Source organism: Leuciscus leuciscus, assembly GCF_965113295.1.
Source record: "Leuciscus leuciscus genome assembly, chromosome: 1".
Taxonomy (NCBI): Eukaryota; Metazoa; Chordata; class Actinopteri; order Cypriniformes; family Leuciscidae; genus Leuciscus; species Leuciscus leuciscus.
In genome coordinates, this window is record NC_138725.1 from 10,070,628 (window position 1) to 10,096,259 (window position 25,632).

Sequence of the window (25,632 nt, forward strand, 5' to 3'; positions counted from 1 at the left end):
TTGAATCCGGCATTGAATTCGTGGAGATTCTGGAAGCTGTCTTCCGTAAAATGCGCAGCACAGAGAGCTATTACGATTGAAATTTTCAGGAACATAATCAAACATAAATTTTAGCCATTGTTGATGAACTACAGCGTCCGTATGAAGCCCGAACACAGAAGACCTGGCAGCTGGGTGAAAATAACACACTTTCGACGGCATGGCTACAGCTCTCCACTATAACTCTTCCTCTTCGACAAAGCCGCAGAAATATGGCCATGCCCCCTTTTTTGCATGGGTTAGTTACGTATAAAACCCGGGAAGTATCTCGTTGTAGTCCCATTCCAGTCGTTTTTGTAGGCATTAAACTTCCTGATTTTTAAAAGACGATATCTCTGCTTACGTTGAACTTTCAGCGCAGCAACTTTGCAGATACTGTTCATGCACCAACAGCAACATTACACACCATTTAAAATGAAAAAAGTGAAATCACAATCAACCACCCCTTTAATTTATTAAACAGTTGATTTCCAATTTTAAATCTGACTCCATTAATAATTTAATCTGACTCCAATTTTAAGTGACTCTTTGTTTTTACAGATTTTTCTCTTAATAGCTGATCAACAGAGGAATTGTGATTTAATTTAGATCTTTATTATTCTTAACATTCCATACTTTCAGTTATTAATACATTATGGACCCGAATGCCGCTTAGAGATCACGTCGGCCAAATCGTGTTTCTCACGGACACAAACCTGTTAATTCTGATTTTAGTCAGTGGATGTAGGGTTTGCTAATATACCCCTAAAGTCGGTTGCCTACTGCTCACTCGAGCTAGAGAGTGTAGTTTAATTTAGCCATTTCCATACAACTTGCTAAACCAGTGATAGACAGAAATCAAAAGGTCTTCAGATGACGTGCCTACTGCTCCGTTCATACATGCGCCTTTAGTTTGACCTACCTTAACTAAGATTTGCGGTAGCACCAGCCTCCTTAAATATACTAAAATAATGATTTCAGAATACTTCAGAATAAATCAAGATGTAACATTTTATTTTGCCAGGCAAGGTTAAACATCAATTAAAAGAATTAAACAGAATACACAATACATAACTGATCAGCATAAAATACAAACATAATTCAAAATGTAATATCAAAATAGTTTAAAAGAGTCAGCATACCTGGCAATAGAGACACACAGCAACAGTGTGGGAAGTTCTGTTTACAGATGCTTCCTTGAGTGGTTTGCCAATCCCCTTTAAATACCCAAGTGGAACAAAAGAACAATAAACATCTAGCACCCAAATATTTATTCAGCTTTTGCTGGACCCTTTCTCGTGCCCAAGTGGTCACGCCTGAGTTTGGGGGATAAACACAAATGGTTATCTATTATCTTTATTGGGGCATCTTCACACATCAGAAGAACAGGCATTGTTTTCTTTGTTCTGACTGTTCTGCTGCTGCGGGAATGAAACTTCTTTACCATTCGCACCAGAAGTATTTATTTTGACCTCTCATAAAACAACTGGAGACAGTAGGTGTGTGTGTGTGTGTGTGTGTTTTGCATGGCTGAATGAGACCTGGGGGGGAAGAAGACAGTGTGAGGAATCAGGAACCCAGCATGGGGGGAAGAGACAAGATTGGAGAAGTTGTGTTGTGCTCTGTCCCATAGATCTCTTCTTCAGATTAGTGAGTTTTATTGTTTTATTGCAGGTTAGGATTCTTGAATTCAGTCTTAGTAAAAGTCCATCCTTACAATACCACAGAGCCAGAAAGCTCCCCTGTGACAAGATGGCTGCCGGTGTGATGCTGTTCGAGACTCCGCATTAAGACGTCTAGCCTTATATGGATATCTATGGGAAATACTGCCTTGGTGGCACTTTTTTCAGTCCTCCAAAACTAGGGTCCTGGAAATGCGGTCCTGGAAATATGTTCCTGGGACTGCGGTTCTCCGACTCAGAAGGTGGCGCTGTCACAAAAAACTAGGATCCTAGAAATGCGGTCCTAGAACTGGGGTCCTGAAAATGCGGCCTCCGGGACTGCAAACGGATAATATTGGTTTCAACAGTTACAGCTGCTTCATTAAACAAAGACAAGAACAGAGGAACCTTGATTTTGTGAGGCAATATTGTAAAGCGCTTTGGTGGCCATTGGGTCTGTGAAAGCGCTATATAAATGCAGTCCATTTGCCATTTGCAAGAATGTATTAAAAATGTAAAACTGAACTTAAATGATAGCAAAATATGATTTTAAATAAAAGTAATTGATGAGACAAAGTTATTTTATTTTTTCTTCTTCTTTTAGACAGGACTTTCATTAGCCTATTTAAGTTTAAATGTTGTATATTTAATATGTATAAATAATATATATTTAATAAATACAATATGATTACATAGGCATTTCTTTCTGTATGTATTTAATTATTTAACAAACATGTACAATCATTCATAAATTATATTTATACACGTACAAATTCATATTTTCAAGTGCAGCTTAATGTTTTGCTTTTTTGTATTATGTCTATGATCTTAGTTACTTGATTTATATTGCAGGGCTCCAGACTAACTTTTTGCCTTGGTTGCACTGGTGCGCCTAACTTATTTATTTGGGTGCACCAGCACAAAATGTAGGTGCACCCACATTTTTTCTCGGCTCACATCACCTTTAACGCCACAATTTTAAGGTCGCCTTTTTATCACGCTCTATATACATTCATATTATGTAAATGATTTTAAACAAGAATAAGGTGTAGGTAAATACTTTTTTATTTGAAGCACAATTTTACTGTATATAAAAAGAATAGTCTTTTTTTTAAATAAACAATGTTTAAAGTGCTTCACTGAGCTGCCAAACTAACTATTTTGAGTCTCTAGCTCAGGGGCCTGTACCATGAAGCCGGTTTAGGTGGCTAGCCAGCTATGTTTCAGTTTAGTTTCCGCCAACCCTGGGTTTTAGGTACTATGAAAGTAGCTTGGCTTTAATCGGTGTTCGTTGCCATGGTATCTTACGCCACACGGCTAACCTGCTCGAGGGCAGGTTCTGTTCTGGATTCAAGATCTCAGACTGAAGTTTGACCAATCAGCTGAGAGCAAAGAAACATATAGGTGACATAACTTATTCCCAGTGTCTGTTGCAATGACTTCACCTTTTCTTCCAAATCCTGTGACATCTCAGCGCAAATTGTTTGACGAGCACTTCGTAGAGAAAGAGTTTTTAGCCAGACAAAATCCCCTTGCCTTTCCTGATAGTTACTTGTATGAAAGATACAGATTTTCCGCGGAAGGAATGTCTTATCTTTGCGAACTTCTTGAGCCGCACATAAAGAATTTAACACGTCGAATTCATGCACTTACTGTACCGCAAATATTGCGTTGCGTTTTTTTTTGTTGCAAGTGGTACATTCTTGCACGGTGGGTGACGCACAGAAGCTCGGGGAAAACACGGTTTGTCGAACCATTCGTAAGGTGGTCCTCGCTCTGCAGGAGTACATGAATAGTTTCATTAATAGTGTTCCCCGGACATTTATCGGCCATGTCCATAAAAGAGGGCTTTTATAAAATTGCCGGTAAGATATATTGATAGGGTGACATCACATGAACACATTTTTTTTTTTTTCAAAAAGCAAATTGCACAAATGTACTATACAATATAATACATGTTAAGAATTATTTTAAATCTTTATTATTATTCTGTTAATCTTATGATAGGATTCCCTAGCTTTCTTAGTAGTACAAATACGTTCTATATTTATGTAAAATTATGTATACATGTATGTGTAGCCTATGTGTAATATAGCCTACAGCCTATTTTTATAATATATAAAAAATGTGCATGTATCATTTTTATATATTATAAAAAATAGGCTATAGGCTATATTACACATATAGGCTACACATATACATCATTTTACATAAATATAGAACGTATTTGTTTAACTTACACATTAACAATCAGCAATCTTTCTCCAACAGTCTTCTCTTGCTTTGGCAGCAGAGACCGTATTGTTTCGAGCTTGAAATACATATTTAAATTCATCGTAATTCTGAATGATTATCTCTTGCTCCTCCGCGGGAAAATATATCGCTCACGCTCTACCCGCGATTGGTTGTTCAGTGTCGACGTCACTCTTTTATGTGCACGCGCGTGTGGAGTAATCATAGCTTGAGGATCAAAGCCTGAGTTGACAAAGAAAGTTGATGAGCTGCATCATGGTACCAATAAAGCCTGATTGCATCGGTTTGGTTTTGTCAACTCAAAACTAATCCTGTAACCCCGAGTTTGTTCAGCTACCTTCATGGTACAGGCCCCAGGTGCGGTATAGGCTCTACCTCCGTCTCTGAGTCGGATGCCATCTCCGACGAAGGACCAGGGCTTGGCATTTTACCAGGGACTGGGGAGACTGGTGGCTGAAGTAGCTCATGTCTGGGCTGTTGTCGGAGCATTGACCGGGGAGTAGGGTTTTAACGGTATTCCTACTCTTACCGATACTGCTTATCGATCCGGTACTTTAACTGTATTCTTATCGGTTCTTTTTGTTATATATATATATATATATATATATATATATATATATATATATATATATATTAAACAAAGCTAAACAATAGATAAACAAAAGATGAACAATTAAACAAAGATACACATTATATATGCCTACACAGTGCTTTAATTTCAGGAAGTAGAGATGCACCGATTACAATTTTCTAGGCCGATTCCGATTTCCGATTTTTCATTGAGTTTGACCTGCCGATACCGATTTTAGCCGATTCCGATTTAATTTTTTTCTAACCACTTTACAGCACACACAAATATTTATTTTCGATCTTTTCTTTAACCCTTTCAAGGGTAAGTAAGTTAAGTCAAGTAAGTTTAAAATATTCGAACTGACACCCCCTCCACCACCCCAGGAGTGAGTTTTTTCAAGGCGAACGTTCCCTTTAATGTTTTCATGGCGACGCGTCACGCGATACACCGCTGCCACAATAATACTGTATGACAGATGTGTCGCTTTTATTCCGCTTTTCCTTTTTTATTCAAAATATTCACAAACTTGCTTACCATGTCATCAACTAGCCTATCTGATATTCCGATTCTCAAATACATGTAGGCCTAAGTGAGTGTGTTTGGTCGTTTAAAAACCTTTATAAATAATCTTGATCTATAACATGAGATGGGCGCCGCAATGTTGTCCTGTCAGTCAGATTTACAGCACGTGAATGAATCAGTTTCTCCCGAAATAAATGCAAGAAAGTGGCCGGTGAACTGAGAAGAATAGAGTCAACTTTATAGTTACTTCCACTATGTTTGTCTGATATGAATAACACATGTCGGCAAATTATATTTGAATAGATTGTTATTGCTGCTTCCACAGACTTCAGTGTGTATTTTACAAACTCCAAATGTATTGTTTTACTCGTGCTTATGTGTATTTAAATATCTGAAACCTTAAATAAACATTATGAGGTTGAAAACACTGCTTAGTTGTGATATATGACAGCGCTGAACGCGTCCGACTCTGGCTCAGCGCCAGCCAACGCGCAAAAGCACAGTTTGAATCTGGCAGTGATGCGACGTCACTGAACATTATAAATGTGCCGCCGTAACGTTACTCTCAGGGGCACAGAAATAAAAATCCCATATATGAGACCGTACCTCTCAAAAGGTTAATCGAGTGCATTTGACCGGCATAAAATCGACATATATGTCGGACTGACCGGCCGGTCGCCGGTCATGGCCGATCACGTGAAAATCACCAGCCGATCAATCGGTGCATCTCTATCAGGAAGGTCTACTAACATTACTCTTCAGGTATGGTCTAAAAAGAAATCTAATAAAGTAATAAAATGTAAAATAACTCTGCATAATTTATCATAAATAGATTAATGCTTATTAAAGCTGAAGTTATTCTTTCAAGTGCTGTGAGTGATTTTTCTCTTGTTGTTTGATTCGCAGTAATGGAGCAATCGTCCGCATGTTTATTAGACTGCGGCCCCTTTAAGACGGAGTGCAGATCTGCTACTGATCTGATGCACCATATTCTCCCAACTATTTTCATAACTGCGTCCATTTAAGACATAAACTGTTTTTAGTGAATCTCCAAGCCGGTCATTTTGACATACTTTTGTGTACATTTGATCGTTTAGACGCGCATATGAAACCCAAAGTAGGCTATAATTTGCTTGTCTCGGTCTCGGTTTCGGAGCACGTGCCGCCTTGCGAACAGCATCTCTTGCGCAGATTTTTGTGCTTTTAATAGCTCTTTTAATTATTTAAAGGTCCCGTTTTTCGTGTGTTTTTGAAGCTTTGATTGTGTTTACAGTGTGCAATATAACATGTGTTCATGTTTCGCGTGTAAAAAAACAGTATTTTTCACTGTTTTCACTGTCCTAAGTGCTTTACAACTATAGAACAAAAAGAGTTAAATAAACGTATCACTTCATCTAAAACAACAACATGTTTATTAGATCCTATACCAACTAAACTACTGAAAGAAGTGTTACCTGTAGTGGAAGAGCCTCTCCTCAATATTATTAACTCGTCTTTATCTTTAGGTCATGTTCCAAGAACATTTAAATTGGCAGTTATAAAACCACAATTAGATCATAATAACCTAGCAAATTATAGACCCATTTCAAATCTTCCATTTATGTCTAAAATATTAGAAAAAGTGGTGTCCGCTCAACTGGGCTCTTTCTTGCAAGAAAATGACATCTATGAAAAGTTTCAGTCTGGATTCAGGCCGCATCATAGCACTGAAACTCCGCTCGTTAAAATCACAAATGATTTACTTCTAGCTTCTGACCAAGGCTGTATCTCAATACTAGTTTTACTTGATCTTAGTGCTGCGTTCGATACTATAGATCACACAATAAACTATGAAGTGCCGCAGGGATCTGTGTTAGGCCCTCTATTATTCTCAATATATATGATGCCACTTGGAAATATTATAAGGAAATGCTGATGACACTCAAATATATATTTCATCACGGCCGGATGAAAACGCTAAATTATCCAAATTGACAGAGTGTGTTAAAGATATAAAAGATTGGATGACGCGTAATTTTCTTTTATTAAATCCAGACAAGACAGAGGTATTACTTATCGGTTCAAAAAAACGCCCACAAAACCTCGCACAATACAACTTTAACATCATAGGGTGTCCTGTTACTTTATCCTCTACAGTAAAAGACCTGGGTGTTATACTAGACTGCAACCTGTCTTTTGAAAATCATATTTCATATGTTACAAAAACAGCCTTTTCCACCTTAGAAACATTGCTAAGCTACGTAATATGCTATCAGTTTCTGATGCAGAAAAGTTAGTTCATGCATTCATGACCTCGAGACTAGATTACTGTAATGCTTTATTAGCTGGTTGTCCTGCATCCTCAATAAACAAGCTACAGTTAGTCCAAAATGCCTCCGCTAGAGTTCTTACTAGATCAAGAAAATATGATCAAATAACACCGATTTTAACATCACTACATTGGCTACCTATAAAGTTCCGTATTAATTACAAGGTATTGCTACTGACTTATAAAGCCCTAAACGGCTTAGCTCCAGTCTATTTAACGGATCTTCTATCGCCCTATAATCCATCGCGCTCTTTAAGATCACTAAATTCGAGGCTTTTGGTCATACCTAGGATATCCAGATCCACCAAAGGAGGAAGAGCATTTTCACATTTGGCTCCAAAACTCTGGAATAGTCTTCCTGATACTGTTCGTTGCTCAGACTCGCTCTCCCAGTTTAAAACTAGATTAAAGACGCATCTCTTCAGCCAGGCATTCATGTAATATTTTTAATCTTACAGTTCAAACTACAATTCGGCCTCTAGTTCATAAACGCCAGAGGAGAACTGGCCCCCGACTGAGCCTGGGTTCTCCCAAGGTTTTTTTTCTCCATTAGGTCACCATTAGGTCACTTGATGGAGTTTTTTCGCTTCCTTGTCACTGTTGCCTTTGGCTTGCTCAGTTGAGGATATTTTTGATATTTTATTTTATTTTATTAATCAATAAATTCCACTAGAAACAAACCTTGTTGTATTATTTTAATTTAATACTGTGAAGCTGCTTTGATACAATATGTATTGTGTAAAGCGCTATACAAATATACTTGACTTGACTTGACTTGACTAAGAACGGCTGATTACTTCCTTGTTCTATGAAGTCCCTCCTTCAGAAATACGTAACGAGTTCTGATTGCGCCAGCGGTTCCTGTGTTGTGATTCGACAGCAGCTTAGCGCACGTTGCCCGGAAAGGTCACGCCTTTGTACTGAAAATGTGTTCGTCTGAAAAAAGATTGACATATGCATTTCGAACGGCTTGAGGGTGAGTAAATCATGGGTTAAATATCATTTTTGGTCAAACTATCCCTTTATGGTCAGATTTTAAACGAACTGCCAAAATTAAAGCAAGTAATTTATAATCGACATTTGACAGTGATATAGGTCTCCAGTTTTCAATTAAAAGTGGGTCTTTATCAATTTTGGGGATCAAGGAAATAAAATCCTGCTTCATTGAGGGAGTCATCTCTCCTTTTTTAATACAGTATTTAAACAAACTATGTAGAGAGGTTGCTTTAAGATGTCCCAAAAATGTTAATAAAATTCAACAGACATCAGTACCTGGAGAGTTTCCCCTCTTCATAGATTTCAGTGCATCCTCCATTTCAACTATAGAGATATCAGAATCACAAAGTTGCTTAAAGTCATCCTTAATACCTGAAATCTTATCATGAATACTCAAAAGAAAATCATCATATTTTTCTTGAGAAAACTGAGAAGTATACATTTTTTTTTTATAAAAGGAGTATACAAAGGTTGAAATCATTCCTGGATCTGCACATAAAACACTATTAATGTTTAACGCAGAGAGAGAGAGATGTCTTTTTACGTTTTTTTTTTATTCTTTTTTTATCCATTTTGCTCTAGAGTGTATAAAAACACCTTTAACAATGTCTGTGTACATATTTTCAATTTGCAAATGACATGTGCTCATTTCTACTTTATCCTCTTTACTGGGATTTTTCATTCTGCATTAACACACTTAATCTATGAATGAGTTCTACTTCTTTAATGTTTTTTTTTTCTCTCTCTTTTACTCAGTACTTCCTGCTCAGCTACTGTTCGGACGCTCTTGCTTACTGCTCCACGTTTTGCTCTATCGCTTTTACATTTTATCTCCTATTTTTTCTATATTTTATTTCCTTTATTTTATTTCCTTTTATCACCTAATTTTCACTTCAGCAAATCAGCACAGTGCTCATACGACAAAGTTTGGATTACTACAAAAACTGAGAATTCTTTTACCCGACCAGCTTACATACCGGGAAAGGAAAACACAACTGCCTACAAGGATAAGAGAGAAAATGCCTCTTCTGGAATCTACTTGCTGCACTAACTGCCACAGACTTTTACAAAGGATTGCAGTTCTAGAAACAAAGTTACTTACGGGACCACCAAACCAGACGGAGCACACAACAGAGCTTCGTCATGGACACCCTCAGCATACCGGTGAGTCCCATGAAACTAGTGCTCCTCGACAGGTAGAGAAACAAGCCGATCGACTTACTAATCGATGGCACAAACAGGGAGCGAGACCCAAAGGCACTCGAGACATCAGATTGTCACGAGCATCACATATTACCGCAGTAGCATCCTCTACCCCAGATACAGCTCTGACAAGGATTACAAACACTGGTCTGCTACCACTGCCTATACATCTTGAGAACAGATTTGAAGTACTAATGAATGTAAATGAGGAATCCACAAATGTGATGAATGTGATCGAACACAGACTGAATAGGCCAGTAGCTAACACTGATGCTAACTGGCGCTCAAGGTCGCGCAGACAGCGGCACTCAGCTCAGAGCGCAGCCGAGCCCAGGACTCTGATAGTGGGGGACTCCATAATCAGAAACATTAGCAGCAGGGATACAACTACATAGGGGTGGTGGTGGCGCAATGGATAAGACACATGCCTTTGGTGTGAGAGACCCGGGTTCGAATCCACTGTGAGACACCAATGTGTCCCTGAGCAAGACACTTAACCCCTAGTTGCTCCAGAGGCGTGCGACCTCTGACATATATAGCAATTGTAAGTCGCTTTGGATAAAAAGCGTCAGCTAAATGAATAAATGTAAATGTAAATGTAACTACATGCTGCCTTCCATAAGCAACAACTTCTGATATAAACAGGGAACTTCAGAACATTCTGATGAAACATAAGACTGCTAATCGACTCATCATACATGTGGGGAAGAATGATATTCATAAAGAGCAGTCAGAACTCTAAGAAGGATTTCAATAAACTTTTTGAAACACTTAAAAGACTGAAAGTTCAAACATTCATCAGTGGACCACTACCAGCAAGAGGAACAAACAGGTTTTCACGGTTGCTTGGGCTAAATACATGGCTGCAAAAAACCTGCAATATAAAAGCAGTGAACTTCATTGACAATTTCAATCTTTTCTGGAGTCAACGACAACTGTTTCATCGGGATGGCCATCACCCAAACAAACTTGGTTCAAGAGTGTTAAAGGACAATATCTACTTCTCCCTAAATCATCCTTCTGCGGTTTGTGCCAATCCACTCAATCTGAACGGCACACACACACCTGGACACAGTATGAATGACCACGGGACTTCACTTCAGCAGCAAAATGGACATGATAACACCACTCCGCCACAACAACCTCTGCTCACGGACACAATCTCAGCTGAGCCCTGCACACAGAGCTCACCACAGACAGCCATATCAGAACTGCTTGAAGATTCAGCACCCAAGGACGACTTCCTGGAAAACAGCCAGGGAAGCCAGGACAGCATATTACAGCCTCCTATAACACCAGAGAAACAGCCACTTTCACCAGACACTTTCTCCCTCTCCCCTGCAACGCCATTACTGTGCTTCTCACAGAAAATGGAAGAACTGGTGCATGCTGGAACCAGACTATCCCACTCTTTTGCTGCAAGCCCCCAGATACCAACTAAAAAAAGACAGGCACCACTACCACCAAAGCCTGCGGGCCCAGCTCGCCCTCCCCCTCCTCCTGTGAGAGCTCTTCGGCCTCTGCCACAACGCCAGGGCCCACACCCTCCTCCTTCTGCTCGAGGTGAACCAAAAACAACTGATACCAGCTCTCAGTGATATGTGTCGGGTCCCCGTTTTGATAACAGTAACTTTCTCAAATGTTTACAAAACAAGCGGGAACCCAGTGTGCCTGTATCTTTCTCTATTGCTGTTCTATTACATGATAGAAAGTCTAAGGCCTTCAATAGCCGTACAGCAAACCCAACTAATCTGGTGCCTATTACACGTCAAACTAATATTGCTGTGGGGAAAAGTAAGTCTGTTAAGTTAGCACTCTTTAACATCCGCTCACTTAAAAATAAATCACTTCTAGTCAATGACTTAATAACCACAAACAACCTGGATTTTATGCTTCTAAATGAAACCTGGCTAGAAGACAGCTGCAGTGCAACAATCCTCAATGAAACAGCCCCTCCTAACTTTACTTTTATGAGTGTCTGCAGAGCTGTTAAGAGAGGTGGGGGTCTAGCTGCTCTTTTTAAAGATATCTATCAATGTAAGCAAATATCATTTGGGAATTACTTGTCTTTCGAATATCTGGGTATTGTGTTAAAAGGTGCTCCACGCATTTTACTTTTCATTATTTACAGGCCTCCAAAATACTCTCCAGCCTTTGCTGAGGACTTTACAGAACTGTTATCAACAATTACCTCAGAGTTTGACTGTTTTGCCATTGCTGGAGATTTTAACATCCATATAGATAATGCAGAAAACAATATGGCAAAAGAAATCAAAACTGTTTTAAAAACTTTTGATCTGACTCAGCATGTACATGGACCCACACACAATCATGGACACACTCTAGATTTACTTATCAGTAAGGGTCTAAACATTTCATCGATTGTTATTAAGGATGTAGCACTGTCTGATCATTTCTGTATTTTCTTTGATATATTGATCTCTCCTGCCACTGAAGCTAGATCTGTGTCTGTCAAGAAGAGATGCTTAAATGAGAACACTAGTGTCCTATTTATGAAGGCTATATCTTTAACACCAAGCATATCTGCAGACTCTGTTGATTTTCTCCTTGATTCTTTTAACTCAAAAGTTAAAGGTGTAATTGATGATATTGCTCCTGTGAAAGTCAGGAAGAGTGGCAGACAAAAAGCACCTTGGAGAAACTCAACAGCAGTGCAAAATATGAAAAGACAATGCAGAAAAGCAGAGCGCATGTGGCGGAAGACAAAACTTGTAGTCCATTATAACATCTACAAAGACAGCCTTCATGCTTTCAATATGGAACTAGGCAAAGCTAGACAGACTTTCTTCTCAAATATTATAAACAGTAATTTAAACAACACACGCACTCTTTTTGCTACTGTAGAGAGACTGACAAACCCCCCAAGCCAGATTCCCAGTGAAATGCTCTCAGACAGCAAGTGCCGTGAGTTTGCTTCTTTCTTCTCTGAGAAAATCAATAATATCAGAAAGGTGATCAGCACATCCCTGACTTGCGCTGGGGTCAGACAGATCAAACCACCTGAGAAAGTAGTTACTATGTCTGATTTCAAAGAAATTGATGGCAAAATTTTGGAAGAAACCGTACAGCACCTTAAAACATCAACCTGCGCTCTTGACACACTTCCCACATCGTTTTTCAAAAGTGTGTTAAACAGTTTAGAAGCAGATCTTCTAGAAGTGGTAAATGCTTCACTTCTCTCTGGGAGTTTTCCAAACTCCCTAAAAACTGCAGTTGTCAAGCCCCTCCTGAAAAAGAGCAATCTGGATAAGACCATATTAAGCAACTATAGACCAATCTCAAATCTTCCTTTCATAGGTAAGATCATTGAAAAAGTTGTCTTCAATCAGCTGAACAAATTCTTATGCTCGAATGGATACTTTGACAATTTTCAATCTGGTTTCCGACCGCACCACAGCACAGAGACAGCGCTCATAAAGATAATAAACGATATTCGCTTAAATACTGACTCAGGCAAATTATCAGTGCTGGTGCTACTCGACCTCAGTGCTGCATTTGACACTGTCGATCACAACATACTTCTGGACAGGCTGGAAAACTGGGTGGGGCTTTCTGGGATAGTCCTAAAATGGTTCAGGTCATACTTAGATGGGAGAGGTTATTATGTGAGTATAGGAGACCATAAGTCTGAGTGGACATCCATGACATGCGGAGTCCCTCAAGGCTCAATTCTTGCGCCACTCCTGTTCAACCTGTATATGCTCCCAATGAGCCAAATAATGAGAAAGAACCAAATCTCTTGCCACAGCTATGCAGACGACACACAGCTGTACTTAGCCCTATCGCCTAACGATTACAGCCCCATTGACTCCCTGTGCCAATGCATTGATGAAGTCAACAGTTGGATGTGTCAAAACTTTCTTCAGTTAAACAAAGACAAAACTGAAGTCATTGCGTTTGGAAACAAAGATGAAGTTCTCAAGGTGAACGCATACCTTCACTCTAGGGGTCAAACAACCAAAAATCAAGTCAGGAATCTTGGTGTGACACTACAGTCAGAGCTTAGTTTCAGTAGTCATGTCAAAGAAATAACTAAATCAGCATACTTTCATCTGAAAAATATTGCAAGAATTAGATGCTTTGTTTCCAGACAAGACTTAGAGAAACTTGTGCATGCTTTCATCACCAGCAGGGTGGATTATTGTAATGGACTCCTCACTGGCCTTCCCAAAAAGACCATAAGACAGTTGCAGCTCATACAGAACGCTGCCGCCAGGATTCTGAGCAGAACCAGAAAATATGAACATATCACACCAGTCCTCAGGTCTTTACACTGGCTCCCAGTTAAACTTAGGATTGATTTTAAAGTATTATTACTGGTATATAAATCATTCAATGGCCTAGGACCTCAATACATTGCAGATATGCTCACTGAATATAAACCCAACAGATCACTCAGATCATTAGGATCATATCAGCTTGAAATACCAAGGGTTCACTCTAAGCATGGCGAGTCTGCTTTTAGCTATTATGCCAGCCGCAGCTGGAACCAGATTCCAGAGGAGATCAGATGTGCTCCTACTGTAGTTACATTCAAATCCAGACTCAAAACACATCTGTTTAACTATGCATTTACTGAATGAGCACTGTGCCAATGTTCGTCCGACTGTTTGTACTGTATTTTATTTTTTATTTTTCTAAACTGTTTTAATTATTCTTATTTCTTTTTATTATTTTAATTTCTTCTATGTAAAGCACTTTGAATTGCCATTGTGTATGAAATGTGCTATATAAATAAACTTGCCTTGCCTTGCCTTGCCTTTTAATTTGCTTACTTCTATTAACAGCAAGGTCTCTAACTCTAAATAAAAAATAAATAAAAACTCCCAGCTAGAGCCAGGGTCGCTTTCAGTATTATAGAATTAGCCAGTTGAATTACACTATCATTAAAATTGGCGTCTTCCAAAAGACAACTGTTAAATTTCCAGTAACCCCTTGTTCTATTTAACTAACTTTGTGCAAGATTCAAAGAAATTAACATGTGGTCAGTAAACGGGGCAAATTGATGATTAACAGTATGGGCATCTTTCAAAATAGAGAAAAAAATCAATTCTAGCTTTAAGCGATCCAGATTTGTTGGACTAAGTAAAGCCTCTACAACCAGAGTTAAAGAAACGCCAAGCATCTACCACTGAAAGATTTCCACACAACCATAAAATAATATTATCATGTGAATTAGATAGTTCTTATAGGAAATCTATCTTGTGCATCGTCAGGGGTTTCATTAAAATCTGCAGCTATAATCAAATAAGCATTACTAAAACGACTGTATAAGCTTAGTTCTTTAAACAAATGTTGCTGAACCCCCTCTCCTACAGTTGTCGGCCGATGACGTCACCGCTCGCTCGCGCCGTCTCTCTTCCGTCATTGAGAGTTTCAGCGTCGAGTCTTCTGAGGTGAGGAGAGCCGTTCACGGTATTTCTCACATTTATAAAACCACCACACACACTTTATACAGTTTGATTAAGCGACAGGCTCATTTCTGTATTGTTTTCATCGATCACAGCGATACTTGTGCGTCTTTTCTGGCGTCTTCCTTCTGAAATAAACATTTAGTGCAGCAGCAGCGAGCATGAGGAGAATATGTTGAGTTCATTCAGACCTGAGTTCATTCAGACTTTTTATATACTGTCACCTGAGCGATTTTGTGTTCGTTTGTGTGATTGTCTCGTCAAGTCAAAAGTCAAAGTTTAAGATCTGTGAAGGGAATTAATGTGAATCTATCTCAAGTGTCATACTGGAACAGAGACTAATGCTTTACATTGAGCCTAATATGAGCCACGTGAGTCATTAAAGCAATACTAATAAATATGAATAGCGTTTTACTCTTGGAACAATAGTGATTGTGGTGCTCTGTATATTGTAAACGTTTATTATCATTTTCAGTTTCTGCGCATATAAAATGTTTTTTTTAATGATCTAACTACTTTATAGTGATCAATGTAGGCTATGTATCATAAGATCAAACTTAATGTGGACATATTATGCTGCTGTTTATTTCCCTGTAATGGTTGATGAAGATGAGTGTCATTAGTGATTGTTTTTCTGTTATTGATGTTTTATCCATGTCATATTGTGAGAAATTACAAAAATGTTCTTTCAGTAGAGCAGTTTAACAGGCTTTTATCACGTATCCTGACTCAAATAATGTGTTTCTAACAGCAAACACTCAGAATAAAGTGAGATGATCTGCTGATGATCCTGAATGGCTTGTTGAATGAGTGTTGATAGCTGAGGCTCATCAATATTAACAGATCTGCTGAAAACACTCTTTATTTCATGACAATAGTTCCTGTTTTCACCTAATTTATTATGCTGATGTCTTCAGATCTCCTGTAAATTGACACTTAAAGCTCATTTCATTGGTGTCAGCAGACTGAGGGGATTTGTTGGCTACTATATAGGGCTGCATGATATTGAAAAAAAACTCATTAAATAATGCAACATGCGATGCAATAATGCTTAAAGTGTGTAAAATTAAATTAAATGATGTATTATATAGCCTACATGCTTGTTTCGTTCTTTTTGTGACAAGAAAACATCCCTACAACTTCTGAGAGTGAAAATCAGTGTTTTACTGTCGCATAAGAAGTGTTATTTTAACATCAGTGTAAACCACAGGGTTTAGGGTTTTAGGTTATCCTACATTAGGTTTATTTAACAACAGAATGATCAGAACAGAATATATTGTGATATATACAGTGGGCATGGTAAGTATTCATACCCCCGGTAAATATGATCAAAAATGGCTGTAAAAAAATTAATCTTTCGTTCAAAAAATTTGCAAAAATCTAACCTTTCATTGAAGTAAAATAATTCAAATTGGGGGGAAATCACATTATGAAATAAATGTTTTTCTCCAAAACACATTGGCCACAATTATTCATACCCCTAGAATGTTTTATGAATAAAATATCTCTGAAGTATATTCTCATTAATATTGACCTTTTTTTAGCACACCAGGGGGACTAGGAACATGAAAATGTCCAGCTATGACTTCTTGTTTCACAGGATTTAAAAAATGAGGAAACACAAAGGCCAAATTCCCTTAATCATCCATCACAATGTGTAAAACCAAATAATACAGTTCTGATTTGCAGCAAAAGATTGTTGAGCGTCACAAAATAGAAAGTGGCTGTAAGAAAATAGCCAAATAATAAAAAATACCCATTTTGACCATCAGGGCAATAATTAAGAAGTTATAATCAAGTAAAAATGTTACAAATCTGCCAGGAAGAGGACGTAACTAGTATTTATTAGTAAATATTTTTGTCAGGTGTTCTCCAAACTCATCAGGCATTATAGGAGAAGACTCAGAGCTGTTATCTTGGCAAAAGGAGATTGCAAAAAGGTATTTACTAAAAGGGTATGAATAATTGTGTCCAATGTGTTTTGGAGAAAAACATTTATTTCATAATGTGATTTCCCCCCCAAATTGAATTATTTTACTTCAATGAAAGGTTAGATTTTTGCCAATTTTTTTTTGAATAAAGCCATTTTTGATCATATTTACCGGGGGTATGAATACTTTACGTACCCACTGTACATGTGCGATGTTTCGATAATATATTGTGCAGCCCAACTATATGCATGTTTATTTCTGTGTTTATGATTTTAACTGTTTTTCTTACCATTATTTATTCTTGGAAGAATTAAAATGATTTATATTATTTTCTTTATTTCTAGATACCTGTATTTTAATGAAGAAGCAGAATAGTGTTAGGATTAGCAATAAAAATTATTAAAAATAAATAATGAATTGGCATATAATTGATATTTTTGATTTTGGCAGATCAGCTCCTCCCACGCTGGAATACATCACCAGTGAAGCTCCTCCCACAGCAGTCACATCACCAGTGAAGCTCCTCCCACTGCAATCACATCATCAGTGAAGCTCCTCCCACTGCAATCACATCATCAGTGAAGCTCCGCCCAGACTAATTCAGCAATAAATGCTGTAAATTCCCATCAGCTACAAGTGAGGACGAGCATCAGAGCATCAGGAAGAGCTGAAATCTGCAAAGACTGAGTTTATTAAAGAGGACAGTGAGAACATGAGTGATCCAGAACCCTGCAGAATGAAACACACTGAAGATCCTGAAGAACAAAGAGGTTGGTGTTTATTCTTCATTCATTCATGATGCTGAAGAACATTCATGTTAGAAACATTCAAGCACTTCATCACATTTAGATAAACAGTTCAACTATGAAACGGTACAGAATGTTCCGGGTTTTCTTCATCAAATGGTCAGTAAAGGGAGGTTTGTGACATTTTTATATTGATTGTCAACATCAGATCAAGCGAAATACTATTTTAACTGTTTTATTTTATATTTATTTTATATCCGGTTCCCAATTTGCAACAACATTACCAGAATTTTTGTCATTTTCAACATAGTTTACAAAATATATATTTTTAGGAGTAATCAGTAAACACCAAGTTACTGATAAAGTGATATTTGTCAAATATCAGTTATTTTAAATTAAGTTATTCATAGTTATAGAGATTCTTCTTACAGTAACTTTGGTAACAGGGTTGATGAACACAGTCAATGCTACAGTTTGTGTAAAAACTGAGACAATGGATTGAGAAAAGGCTTGTTTGTAGGGCTGCAACTAACGATTATTTTGATAATCGATTAATCGGGCGATTATTTTTACGATTAATCGATTTATGTGCTTATATTTTAGTTTTGCCCATTTTTCCCCAAGTAAATTATTAACAAATGGTCTTTATCATTCAACATAGACTTTTTAGAGATTTTAACCATTTTGCATTGTCATATCCACATCAAAAACATACCTGGAGTTGTGTTTTATTATGTGTTAGTAATCGTTTGTCGAACTCTTCTGCAATCAAAACACTGACCCATATGTACTCTAGCAAATTTCACAAGGAGATTTCAAATAATGTTTTCACCATGGCAGTCATTAGGTCTCCTAAAGTAGTTTAACATCCCGAACAAAGCTTATTAAGGAATCTTGCAGAAAATATTTTCACGAAGAATAAGAATAAAACAGAATACAGTTGCAGTAAATTGCATTTTATTTTATTTTTTCCTGTAAACACGCAGCTTATACCTGAGAAACAGCTTTATAGCTTATGCTGTGAAATCAATCAGAAAGTTGAAAGTAGCTCAACTTTATGGTAATGAGCTATGATAAGGTTCGAAACATACGATGTAAACTTTTGTTCCTACCAAAACATTAGTTCCGAGAAAAAAATATTAATTGCAGAGTTTAACCATCATAGAGTGAAAGTGTATCATTTGCATGTGTTTTTAAGTCCTGTCAGTTTAACAGGGCGCGCTTGACAGGGCATATATAAGAACAAGCAGAGAGAGAGAGAGAGAGAGAGAGAGAGAGGAGAGCCCTGGCCGCGCGCGCGCGCACTCACCCGAGCGCTGTCTTGCTCTCTCTCTCCCTCCCTCGCGCATATTAATCAAAATCAATTGATACGATGGTGTCGAAAAAAAAACTCTCCAGTGATGAAATGTTTTCTTTGTTGACAAATCTTGTGCGATATCCTAAACTGCCGAATGCTGCTTCGTTCGATTAGTTTTATCTTCCGCTTTTTTCTTTCTCGAGCTTACTCCACTGCCGCCATAGACAGTATAAGAAATGGACAGAGTCATCTCATTGGAACTCAATTGAGGCAAGTGAAGCCCATTTTCAGCGATTTTTTTTAGGACTTCCGTTCCTGATGCGCAGACTCAAACTGAGCTTGACGACGTAGATGTGACGTGAGCAACCCGTCTGTCTTCTAGTGGCTGTGGCATGAGAAATCTGAATCATTCCCTTCCGAATCTTGCAGAGACGGAGATCGTGAGTAGGAGGTGTCCATGAGCTAGGAGCAGGAGAAACTTTTGCTAGGTATTCTGATTAATTATTTTGTCATTTTGCCTCCACGTCTCCCCGATTGTCCGCGAGCTTCTCCTCCCGTCAATACGGTAATCTCTCTACTGTGCGACAGAGAGTCGCGTGGTTATGACGCAATCGTTAGCCTACTTTTACAAAAACAGTTTTTACGGGGCCATAACGTAAGATATAAGGTAATGGAGCATTTTATACATTGTCGTGTTTCTTTAGAAATAATTAATGGACAAATGAAGTCTTCAAACGCCTCAGATGTAAAGTTATTCGCTGTCAAAGTGACGCCAAAATGAATGGGAGTCAATGGGATGCTAACAGCAGGTGAAGTTCTGCTACAAGATGGTGGCACGCGGCACGCGGCTTCAACTTCCGGTCGACTTCCTTCCCGCTTGACTGCCGCCTGCCTCCGCCATCTCGCTGAATGCTGCAGAGAGACACTGTGCGGGAAGCACGTGGCATAAAACAAGGCCAACTATTGGCTATTCGCTACTTCTCCTGCTGTACTGGCTGAGTAAAACCTCCGGTGGCTCATTACTGCCACACTTTGGTCACAGCAGATTTAAAATATGCACGAAATGAGCCGCTTACGGCAAATAAAAGTTATTCAGCAACTAATCGATGACTAAATTAGTTGACAACTATTTTAATAATCGTATTTTAATCGATTAAATCGATTAGTTGTTTCAGCTCTACTTGTTTGAGATGCGCCTTGTCTGGCCGGTTTTATTTTGACATTACGAATGAAATTGCCCTCAAATGTTAATGTGAACTAAAATAAACCTTTTGTTTGTAACTATTACAATATTAGGCCACATTTATTTATTTTTTCAAGGAGCTTTATTTTACATGCTCCTAAGAAGAGTCAATTATAGCTCCACCATTGCTCAAAGTAAAAAAAAAAAAAAAAAAAAAAAAAAAAATTATATATATATATATATACACCAAGACCAAGACAGACCAAGTCAAGACCAAGACCAAGTCGAGACCGGAGAAAAAAAAAAAAACAGACTAGTGTTGAAGCTAAGCAATAACTTGTATGAATTCAAGAACCAATTGAAATTATACTTAATGTGTAGATGAAATTGTAACATCAAATTAAAGATACACAATTATAAACTTGGATTAGGCCTAATGTTTAGTCAACACAATGGAGATATGCAGATAATATTTAAAAGACCATTTATTTAGTCTAACACCATCTTAAATACAATACTGTAATCAAACAACACACACACACACAGATATCAAAGACACAAATTCATCTAAGCAAATGCCTGCCTATCTCTGCCGATTTCGGAGTCTCCAAATGAATCCATTCTGCAACTTTTAAATGCATAATTAAATTTTGTTTTAAACGAAATTATAGGCTTAAGTGCAGGATCCGAAAGTTGGTCGTTTTGTCGCTATGGTTACACACACACACACACACACACACACACACACACACACACACACACACACACACCGTTGGCGGTGCGCTCAAAGTCATCTGTCAGTTGTGCAGTTAACCTAAATCTCCTGAATGAAGTTAAAACCCATCATGTCACTGATATGTGTTTTTTAAAGCAAGTGATCAAAGTGCTCGTTGCCGCTGCGATCAGTGGCGCGGATAAAGTGTTTTCACGTGTGGCTCGCGCACACGCCGCACTGTCTTCACTCGGACGCGCGCTTCAATCCGTTCCGTTGCGGATAATAATGTTGCATTATCGAACGTTGTGTCATCGTGGATATTGTAGCATTGTATTGCTAAATCCCCCGACCACTATGTCGGTCTGAAATAGCGAGACCTAGACAAGACCGGGAGGTCCGAGACCAAGACCAAAGACCGTCAAGGCCGTGACAAGACCGAGACCACGTAAAAGTGGTCTCGAGACCAAGACCGGTCTCGAGACATACATCACTAATATATATATATATATATACTTTATTATGTTAGTTTTAATTAAAAAAATAAAAAATTATCTAGCATTTCTTTATTTTTGCTGTATCGAAAACGTACTGAAACGTGACACAAGTGTATCGTATTGAACCGAACCGTGAATTTCGTGAACCGTTACACCCTCTGAGGTCTGAGCTGTTTTCTGGGCCCTGGAGGTGTTCTGATATGCTCTAACATTTCTGGTTATTTCTGTTACTTGTGACATTTTCATGGCTAAAGTCTAATTACACTGTATTCAGCACAAACTCTGCTACAATAATATATCAGCAGCATGTATGTAAAAGTTTGTAGTTTTGAGATAATGACATTTATGCATGGTTTGTGAAAATACAAAAAAAAATTCTCACTGAAATAAGGCCATGAAACCCATACTGATTATTTCTTCACAAGACTTTTGAAAATTGTATGACATAGCCTAGAATATTTGCTCTAAAAGGATGTGAAAAATCACCCTGACTGCTCATTCAGATAAGACAATATATTGATTTAAAATTTTTACGACGTGTTTTGTGTGAAAAAGCTTTATGCGGAGATCATTAATATGTAAGCTTTTCACACCTGAGAAAGACAAAGACCCTCCCCTAACGGCCCTATTAGGAGCTATCAGGCCCTGTCATTCTGAGCAACCTTGCACAATACTGTAGATGAGGAGATTTTTAAAAAGAATGGCTTTTAACCCTCTGGGCTTCTTCGTAAATGGGTTACACAGCTTCCTCCCGCCCGAAAACGGACGAAGCCTTAACATTTTACTTTACTTTTTCCCAGGATAACCAATCAAATATATTTTTGTTCTATAATGTTTTCTGATTATTATTTAGAATTTTTTGAATTTTTTATGATACTTTGCATTAATTATATAATTTTCATTAGCTATTTTTTCTATTAATATATATATATATATATTTTTTTTTTTTTTTAATTTATTTTATTTCAATAAATGCAACATTTGACATCAAAATAGAGTGCAGGCCAAAAAAAAAATAATAATTTCGTCTAGTGGCTTCAAAATGTATAAATATGTGTCATGTCCTATAACCGCCTATAGGCGGCCTATAGCTTTTTTATTTATTTATTTTATTTATTCCCATTCGGAAAGAAAAAAATAATTACTAAGCAACCACTGAATGGAACAACACAAATGATATATCATTTTAAAGCTTAGGATCTCAGCTTTTTAATGCATCTAATTACTAGGGCCGGGACTCGATTAAAAAAATTAATCTAATTAATTAGAGGCTTTGTAATTAATTAATCGAAATTAATCGCATTTTAATCGCATATAAATTAGGGCTGTCAATCAATTAAAAATGATTGTGTTGAACATGTTATTGAAATAATGTTCAAATGGTGAGCATTGGAATAATTGTGCCTAGCAAATAATCAATACAATACAATACAATTGAACATTATTAAATTATTGAACATTATTAAATTATACATTTAATATTAAACATTAAATTATAAACATTATTTACACTTGCTTTACAGGTTTTTAACATTAGCCTACTTCGAAAATGCTGCAATTTTAAGTTTGAGATGTTTTTCATCTGTTTTAGAAAGTATTTTTAGACTTGTTTTTTCAGAATAAAACTTGTTTTACAATCTTTTGCATGTTATATTTTTATTAAATGTGTTTAATTAAGCCATTGCTGCAAGTAATTTGACAGTTAACAATATTTTAGTATACAGTTAATCACAAATTCAGTCAGCATTGTCATGACTCATTATCCCATGATGGACGGTGAAACATCGTCACGATATCAACGTTGATTCAATTTGCAAAACCGAAGCATAATTCAACATTGGTTCAACGTCGACATACAATCTTTATTCACCCATATTGAAAGAAGAGACAGTGAAACAATGTCACGAAATCAATGAAACAACGTAACGACATCAACAGTGAAACAACGTCACGATTTCAACGTTGATTCGTTTTGCACAATCGAAACATAATCCAATATTGATTCGACCTTGGTCCCTTACGTTCACCGGTGAATTAACGTTGAAATGCCGGCTGCTTTTTTATAAGTAAATGTTCCAATCAATGATCCAGGCAGCGCCAGCGCGTTCTCGTCTCCCTCCTTCATTTTACAGTTGAATGGTGGCTAGAACGGCTCCAGGTTCAAAGGTCAATACGGAATGGATTAATCTGCGTTATTTTTTTTAACACGTTATTTTTTCTCCGATTAATTAATCGAAATTAACGCGTCAATGTCCCAGCCCTACTAATTACATTTATTAACTCTTAACGAGTGCTGAGTAATCCCTCTAAAACCGAGTGTACCGCCAGCAGGCGCCACCTAGCTGCAAAAATATTCATTACCATATTTTTCAAAAATCTTGCCTTGATTAACACAAAGTTGATGTCATTTGAAAGCTTAGAGTCTGAACTTTACTGTGAATGTATCCACTTTGAAAAACTCTAAGTATTGCTGAGTTATTTGCTGATAAATAGAATTTCTTTTTTTTCATAATCTATGAAATAATGTACTGCAATGTGTCAAAAACAATGTCCAAATGTAATGTAATTTATATTTTCGAAAAATGTAAAAAGAGTTCTACCAAACGATACCTACCTTTTGACTCTCCTTGCTATAGTTTTGGAGTTATTATGATTATATAATTTTTATATAGTTTGGTGCAAAATTTGCTGTTTCAGTCTTACCAGTTCATTTCTCTGTGTGTGTGTGTGTGTGTGTGTGTGTGTGTGTGTGTGTGGGGTCTTATTTGCACTCTTGATGTTTAAGAGTGTCACCCCTTCATTGCTGTACACTTTTTTCAGCACAGTGGCTGATCTGTATCTTGTACCACCAAAAGTTTCTCTGAGTTTTCCTATTTTTTTCGTATTTCCTATGTCGCCAGTTTTTGACCGGGAGGAAGCTAAGTGTGACTATTTTTTTTATGACCCTTTAACATATCAGAATCATCTCCTTGATTTTTTTGTGTGTTCATATAGGTAATACAACAAAAGTCACCAAGTTTCACCCCCATCCGATGAAGCAAATAAATTAAACAATTCGAAACGTTCAAGTTTTCGGGCGAAGAAGCCCAGAGGGTTAATTTATTTACAACACAACATAATCCAAAGATACACAACAAATGCCAAAAAAGCACTTATTGAAAACAATGATCCAAAGACAGAGACCTTTGTGCCATTCCTAAAAACATTGTACATACCTTTCATTTCCAAGGTGTTTGATTTTCACTTTACCATGTTCATGTACAGAGACTCATGTGGATGTTGAAGTTCTTAGTGGCATCTGGGCCCTGAAAAAAAAAAAAAGTGAACATACTGAAAGGCCTGCACGATTTTGGAAATAAATATTAGATTTTTCTGGTTAAAATTGCTTTATAAATCTCACAGAATACACACACACACACACAAATGTTTCCAACAATATATAATATAATGAACACCAGGTTTGTTGTGCCTTGTAGGCATAAGCTATGCGCAGTGCTGGATAAAATAACAATAACCTGTAGCAGTATAAATCTTCCAAAAGATTTCAGTAACAACTAAGCTAGAGAAAAATATATTGATTATCATGTTACTTCAAATGTTTCCATTCGTTATGATGATATGAAATGAGATAATAGTAAAAACATGAAGCCGTTTGGTGCGTTTTGCTTTCATCCAAAATATGATGCATTCAAACGAGATCGTGCTGCAAAATATGATACATTCAAACGCGATCGCGATCCAAAATATGATACATTCAAACGCGACCGCGCTGCAAAATATGATATATTCAAACGCAATCGCGATTCCAAAATATGATACATTCAAACGCGATCGCGCTCAAATATAAAACATTATGGTTACCATATACATATCTACGTTTGAGCAGATATCCACAAACACAGTAACAGTAAATACGGGTCTAAATATTATAATATTCCCCCATATATCTAGCAACAGTTCAACTGCAACGTGACATTTATGCAACAATAACAAACTAATATGTAAGAATTTCTTACCTTACATCTTTCATGTCTTCAAATGGCGTTCTTCTTCTTCTGAGGTAGCCTAAATCCAATGTAAGCTCAGGCGCGTCTTTCAAACTCGACGAAAAGTGAAGTGAAGTGAAGTGAAGTGGTGTTCTGTTGTTGAGGTAATGAGCGAGTTCGCGTTCCATGTGGAGATTTGCATGTCAATCTCTTTTGCGTGAGTGGGCGTGGCCAAATTAACTAATGAGCAAGCGTTTGAGAAGCTGGACATCTTGTTGGTTTTATACAAATTACTTAAACAGAGAATATTTGTTTT

At 37.4% G+C, this 25,632-nt stretch overlaps 2 protein-coding genes across 3 annotated transcripts in view; both read left to right on the top strand.

Annotated features, from left to right (window-relative positions):
* Nucleotides 1-25,632, top strand: part of LOC309492462 (uncharacterized protein) — a 195,276-nt gene that overhangs the window by 167,477 nt on the left and 2,167 nt on the right. Inside the window, exon 2 of one of the 2 annotated variants that reach the window (XM_082161454.1) lies at nucleotides 17,416-17,665. In XM_082161454.1, coding sequence (XP_082017580.1) covers nucleotides 17,608-17,665 — 58 coding nt within the window. In that variant the 5' untranslated portion in view covers nucleotides 17,416-17,607. Of the gene's footprint in view, nucleotides 1-17,267; nucleotides 17,666-25,632 lie in introns of those variants that run through there. The other variant, XM_082161455.1, reaches the window with a different exon arrangement.
* LOC309487938 (uncharacterized protein) overlaps nucleotides 4,168-25,632 on the top strand; it is an 83,438-nt gene continuing 61,973 nt past the window's right edge. The window contains exon 1 of the mRNA XM_082155938.1: nucleotides 4,168-4,289. The gene's annotated coding sequence lies outside the window, so the exon portion shown is untranslated. The remainder of the gene's footprint in view (nucleotides 4,290-25,632) is intronic.